The sequence below is a fragment of the Lutjanus erythropterus genome, chromosome 20 (assembly GCF_056507025.1).
Source record: "Lutjanus erythropterus isolate fLutEry1 chromosome 20, fLutEry1.hap2, whole genome shotgun sequence".
NCBI classification, from domain to species: domain Eukaryota; kingdom Metazoa; phylum Chordata; class Actinopteri; order Lutjaniformes; family Lutjanidae; genus Lutjanus; species Lutjanus erythropterus.
The window spans coordinates 35,352,501-35,360,000 of record NC_139336.1 but is presented as its reverse complement, the minus strand read 5'-3'; the positions used below and the strand labels follow the sequence as shown (position 1 = coordinate 35,360,000).

At 35.3% G+C, this 7,500-nt stretch overlaps 1 protein-coding gene across 2 annotated transcripts in view; it reads right to left on the bottom strand.

Annotated features, from left to right (window-relative positions):
- fer (fer (fps/fes related) tyrosine kinase) overlaps positions 1–7,500 on the bottom strand; it is a 21,627-nt gene that overhangs the window by 3,697 nt on the left and 10,430 nt on the right. For both annotated transcript variants that reach the window (XM_084746290.1, XM_084746291.1), the window contains exons 12-17: positions 7,459–7,500; positions 6,795–6,917; positions 6,613–6,669; positions 6,385–6,503; positions 1,322–1,416; positions 1,127–1,250 (exon numbers count right to left, since the gene is read on the bottom strand). The exon at positions 7,459–7,500 is cut by the window's right edge and continues 165 nt beyond it. In XM_084746290.1, coding sequence (XP_084602416.1) covers positions 1,127–1,250; positions 1,322–1,416; positions 6,385–6,503; positions 6,613–6,669; positions 6,795–6,917; positions 7,459–7,500 — 560 coding nt within the window. The remainder of the gene's footprint in view (positions 1–1,126; positions 1,251–1,321; positions 1,417–6,384; positions 6,504–6,612; positions 6,670–6,794; positions 6,918–7,458) is intronic.

Here is a 7,500-nt window from a genome sequence, read left to right as displayed (position 1 = left end):
TGGACAGACAGACAGACAGGTGGACAGACAGACAGGCGGACACACAGGCGGACAGACAGGTGGACAGACAGGCGGGCAGGTGGACAGACAGGTGGACAGACAGACACACAGACAGACAGGTGGACAGACAGACAGACAGACAGGTGGACAGACAGACACACAGACAGACAGGTGGACACACAGACAGACAGGCGGACAGACAGACAGACAGGTGGACAGACAGACAGACAGGTGGACAGACAGACAGACAGGTGGACAGACAGACAGACGGACAGACAGACAGACAGGTGGACAGACAGACAGGTGGATTTCTCATCAGGCTGTGTGAAACACTGAGGTTAAATAAGAGTAGCAGTTAACACCAGGTGTGACCTCATCAATACAGGTGGACTGAAACTGATGATTTTATTCATTATTGATTAATCTGTTGATAATTTTCTCGGTTGTTGTTTGATCAGAAAACTTAATTTGCTAGCAGAAGTGAAAGAAGTGTTTTCCATGTTCCTATGAATTTAGAAAACATTACATTGTTTTCTATCAAACTATAAAGTTAACAAGGACGGGACTTTCACAATAAAAGCCCCTCAGGTTTAAATCTCTTAAATCTGAAGTGAAACCCTTTTTTTAAAGAAAAGCCTCCTATAATGAATGTTTGTCTCTATTCGTATTTTTTTAATCTTTTGCATTATTTCTCAAATCTTTGCTTTTATCTGTTATTTTATTGATCTATAAATGTGGTGTGTAACTCTGCCCTCACTGAAATCATTTAATGTTTTTAAATGTAAAACACTAAATAAATATGTCCCGAATAAAAAAAGTTTATTGTTATTTATTGTTTCATGATTATGATTGAATAAACTTTTGAAATATGAACATAGTTTTTGTTATTTATTTGGGGTAAATGAACTGATATCCTAACGAGCAAGAAGAACAATCTTTAGAATAATCAATAACTTAGTGTTTAGATCAATGATTTAAAGCTCATCATGAGATCAATCGGACGACTCGTTCTGAACAGATTTAAGTTCATTCATTAATGAAATAACATAAAAAGAATCTGAGGTCAACAGGATCCGATCTGATAAATTGCTCAGGTATCTTGTGTTAACAGGTATCAGTGACTCACCTGTGGATACAGTTCTTACTCTCCAGGTACGCCATGCCGGCAGCAGCATCCACAGAGAAACGAACGAGCTGCTTCGTCTTTAACTCGTCCTTCTTCTTCCTCAGAAAGGACAGGAAGTCTCCACCTGACAGACGCAGCAGAGGGTCACACAAACTGACCAATACAAAAACATCACAGTGACTGAGCTCCACCCACCAGGAACCAACTCCATGACGATGTAGATCGGCTGTCGCTGCGTACAAACACCAATCAGCTTCACGATGTTCGGGTGGTCGTACTGCTTCAGGATCCTGCAGCCAATTACAGACAGGGAACATGAGACGGCAGCCAATCACAGAGCAGCAGCATGACACTCACTAAACTGACTAAACTGACTAAACATTATAAACATGTTTCACCATAAAAATGTCATTTTTGATTTTTTTAAAGTTTTTTTTTAAATAAATAAAAGATTTTTTGATTTTATACATTTAGTGTTTCTTTGTATAAACAACGTGTCATCATACAAATATTGGTTTTGTATTTATTGATCATGTGACTCGTCTGAAGAAACTTGATGACATTTATTCTCATTTAGAGAACAAATTTTCCCCTCATTGATGTATTGATGGACGTATTGATGTATTGATGGACGTATTGATGTATTGATGGACGTATTGATGTATTGATGTATGTATTGATGTATTGATGGATGTATTGATGGACGTATTGATGTATTGATGGATGTACTGATGTATTGATGGACGTATTGATGTATTGATGTATGTATTGATGTATGTATTGATGGATGTATTGATGTATTGATGGATGTATTGATGGATGTATTGATGTATTGATGGATGTATTGATGTATTGATGGATGTATTGATGTATTGATGGATGTATTGATGTATTGATGGATGTATTGATGGACGTATTGATGTATTGATGGATGTACTGATGTATTGATGGACGTATTGATGTATTGATGGACGTATTGATGTATTGATGGACGTATTGATGTATTGATGGACGTATTGATGTATTGATGGACGTATTGATGTATTGATGGATGTACTGATGTATTGATGGACGTATTGATGTATTGATGGATGTATTGATGTATTGATGGACGTATTGATGTATGTATTGATGGATGTATTGATGTATTGATGGATGTATTGATGGATGTATTGATGTATTGATGGATGTATTGATGGACGTATTGATGTATTGATGGACGTATTGATGTATTGATGGACGTATTGATGTATTGATGGACGTATTGATGTATGTATTGATGGATGTATTGATGTATTGATGGATGTATTGATGGATGTATTGATGTATTGATGGATGTATTGATGTATTGATGGACGTATTGATGTATTGATGGATGTATTGATGTATTGATGGACGTATTGATGTATTGATGGACGTATTGATGTATTGATGGATGTATTGATGTATTGATGGATGTATTGATGGACGTATTGATGTATTGATGGATGTACTGATGTATTGATGGACGTATTGATGTATTGATGGACGTATTGATGTATTGATGGACGTATTGATGGACGTATTGATGTATTGATGGACGTATTGATGTATTGATGGACGTATTGATGTATTGATGGACGTATTGATGTATTGATGGACGTATTGATGTATTGATGGATGTATTGATGGATGTATTGATGTATTGATGGACGTATTGATGTATTGATGGACGTATTGATGTATTGATGTATGTATTGATGTATTGATGGATGTATTGATGTATTGATGGATGTATTGATGGACGTATTGATGTATTGATGGACGTATTGATGTATTGATGGACGTATTGATGTATTGATGGATGTATTGATGTATTGATGGATGTATTGATGTATGTATTGATGGATGTATTGATGTATTGATGGATGTATTGATGGATGTATTGATGTATTGATGGATGTATTGATGTATTGATGGATGTATTGATGGATGTATTGATGGATGTATTGATGGACGTATTGATGGACATATTGATGTATTGATGGACGTACTGATGGATGTATTGATGTATTGATGATGTATTGATGGACGTATTGATGGATGTATTGATGGATTGATGGACGTATCGATGGATGTATTGATGTATTGATGGACATATTGTTGTATTGATGGATATATTGATGGATGTATTGATGATGTATTGATGGACGTATTGATGTATTGATGGATGTATTGATGGATGTATTGATGGATGTATTGATGTATTGATGGATGTATTGATGGATGTATTGATGGACATATTGATGGACGTATTGATGGATGTATTGATGTATTGATGGACGTATTGATGGATGTATTGATGTATTGATGGATGTATTGATGGATGTATTGATGTATTGATGGACATATTGTTGTATTGATGGATATATTGATGGATGTATTGATGATGTATTGATGGACGTATTGATGGATGTATTGATGTATTGATGGATGTATTGATGGATGTATTGATGTATTGATGGACATATTGTTGTATTGATGGATATATTGATGGATGTATTGATGATGTATTGATGGACGTATTGATGTATTGATGGATGTATTGATGGATGTATTGATGGATGTATTGATGTATTGATGGATGTATTGATGGATGTATTGATGGACATATTGATGGACGTATTGATGGATGTATTGATGTATTGATGGACGTATTGATGGATGTATTGATGTATTGATGGATGTATTGATGGATGTATTGATGGACGTATTGATGGATGTATTGATGGATTGATGGACGTATCAATGGATGTATTGATGTATTGATGGACATATTGTTGTATTGATGGATATATTGATGGATGTATTGATGGACGTATTGATGGATGTATTGATGTATTGATGGATATATTGATGTATTGATAGATGTATTGATGGATGTATTGATGTATTGATAGACGTATTGATGTATTGATGGATGTATTGATGTATTGATTGATATATTGATGTATTGATAGATGTATTGATGGATGTATTGATGTATTGATAGACGTATTGATGTACTGATGGATGTATTGATGGATGTATTGATGTATTGATGGATGTATTGATGGATGTATTGATGTATTGATGGACGTATTGATGGATGTACTGATGTATTGATGGACGTATTGATGGATGTATTAATGTATTGATGGATGTATTGATGTATTGATGGACGTATTGATGGATGTACTGATGTATTGATGGACGTATTGATGTATTGATGGATGTATTGATGTATTGATGGATGTATTGATGGATGTATTGATGTATTGATGGACGTATTGATGTATTGATGGACGTATTGATGTATTGATGTATGTATTGATGGATGTATTGATGTATTGATGGATGTATTGATGTATTGATGGATGTATTGATGGACGTATTGATGTATTGATGGACGTATTGATGTATTGATGGACGTATTGATGTATTGATGGATGTATTGATGTATTGATGGATGTATTGATGTATGTATTGATGGATGTATTGATGGATGTATTGATGTATTGATGGATGTATTGATGGATGTATTGATGGATGTATTGATGGACGTATTGATGGACATATTGATGTATTGATGGACGTACTGATGGATGTATTGATGTATTGATGATGTATTGATGGACGTATTGATGGATGTATTGATGGATTGATGGACGTATCGATGGATGTATTGATGTATTGATGGACATATTGTTGTATTGATGGATATATTGATGGATGTATTGATGATGTATTGATGGACGTATTGATGTATTGATGGATGTATTGATGGATGTATTGATGGATGTATTGATGTATTGATGGATGTATTGATGGATGTATTGATGGACATATTGATGGACGTATTGATGGATGTATTGATGTATTGATGGACGTATTGATGGATGTATTGATGTATTGATGGATGTATTGATGGATGTATTGATGTATTGATGGACATATTGTTGTATTGATGGATATATTGATGGATGTATTGATGATGTATTGATGGACGTATTGATGGATGTATTGATGTATTGATGGATGTATTGATGGATGTATTGATGTATTGATGGACATATTGTTGTATTGATGGATATATTGATGGATGTATTGATGATGTATTGATGGACGTATTGATGTATTGATGGATGTATTGATGGATGTATTGATGGATGTATTGATGTATTGATGGATGTATTGATGGATGTATTGATGGACATATTGATGGACGTATTGATGGATGTATTGATGTATTGATGGACGTATTGATGGATGTATTGATGTATTGATGGATGTATTGATGGATGTATTGATGGACGTATTGATGGATGTATTGATGGATTGATGGACGTATCAATGGATGTATTGATGTATTGATGGACATATTGTTGTATTGATGGATATATTGATGGATGTATTGATGATGTATTGATGGATGTATTGATGTATTGATGGATATATTGATGTATTGATAGATGTATTGATGGATGTATTGATGTATTGATAGACGTATTGATGTATTGATGGATGTATTGATGTATTGATTGATATATTGATGTATTGATAGATGTATTGATGGATGTATTGATGTATTGATAGACGTATTGATGTACTGATGGATGTATTGATGGATGTATTGATGTATTGATGGATGTATTGATGGATGTATTGATGTATTGATGGACGTATTGATGGATGTACTGATGTATTGATGGACGTATTGATGGATGTATTAATGTATTGATGGATGTATTGATGTATTGATGGACGTATTGATGGATGTACTGATGTATTGATGGACGTATTGATGTATTGATGGATGTATTGATGTATTGATGGATGTATTGATGGATGTATTGGTGTATTGATGGATGTATTGATGGATGTATTGATGGACGTATTGATGGATGTATTGATGGACGTATTGATGGATGTATTGATGTATTGATGGATGTATTGATGTACTGATGGATGAATTGATGGATGAATTGATGTATTGATGGATGTATTGATGGACGTATTGATGGATGTATTGATGGATGTACTGATGTATTGATGGACGTATTGATGGATGTATTAATGTATTGATGGATGTATTGATGTATTGATGGATGTATTGATGGACGTATTGATGGATGTATTGATGGATGTACTGATGTATTGATGGACGTATTGATGGATGTATTAATGTATTGATGGATGTATTGATGTATTGATGGATGTATTGATGGACGGATGCTGACCTGGCCTCTGACAGGAACCGGATCTTCAGCTCTGGAGGTAAATCTTCTTTACACGTTTTGACAGCGACAGGCGTTTTGTCACGCTGCAGCGTTCCTTTGAACACCTCGCCAAAGTTGCCCTGACAACCAGCAGACAGTGGGGCATGATGGGACATGGAGGCAGAGGGAGACACAGTGAGAGCACTGTTAAAAAAAGAAATAAGAATTTAAAAACAGAAGTGAGGTCACCTTTCCCAGCAGCTCCCCCAGAACGACGTCCTCATGGTTCAGGATCCACTTCTTATCCTGCAGAGACACAAACGTACCACCATCAACATCCTGTCTCCTGATTGGCTGTACAGATCATTCCTATTGATACCCATCCTCAGTAATACGTATATAGGTTCAAATGTATTTAAAGTGTTGGTTGCCTTGACAACGGGGTTGAGCAGCACGACTCCAGACTTCTTGGTGATGACCTGTTTGGTCGAGAAATGATGCTCAATGAGTTGAGGGATGGTGGAGAAGCCTGTCCCTTCGAAACGGTACTGATTCTATCAGAGAGACGGAGATTCATTACAAATAAACCTTAAAAATGTTTGTGTGTTGTTTTTATTCATTCATTCATTATATAAACTCCATTATATTTAAAAAGCTGGGGCGTTGTGTAAAAAACAAATAAAAACAAAATGCTCCTAAATTCAGCCGAACACAGAAATATGCTGTATCCACTTTTAGAAGCATTTTATGAACCAAACAGCCAATTGATTATTGGAAAAATTATCACCAGATTGATCACTAGTTGGAAAATAGGTCCAAACATGTGAAAACAGGTTTGTTGAAGTTTTGAAAGTGAAATTCTTTTTCATTCTTGCTTGATATAAGACTTCAGGTGCTCAACAGTCTGAGGTCAGTCTGGGACTTTCAACTACTGATCAATCTGGAAATAATTTTTCCACTGAAAAATTAGTTTTTTGGCTCAATCGAATCTCAATGTCTCAACTTTTAAAGTACATTTTGTACTTTGTAAACATGGTGTGTGTGTGTGTGTGTGTGTGTGTGTGTGTGTGTGTGTGTGTGTGTGTGTGTACTCACGTCGGCATACTGGATGATGAAGTGTCGTCTCTGCTCGTCAGA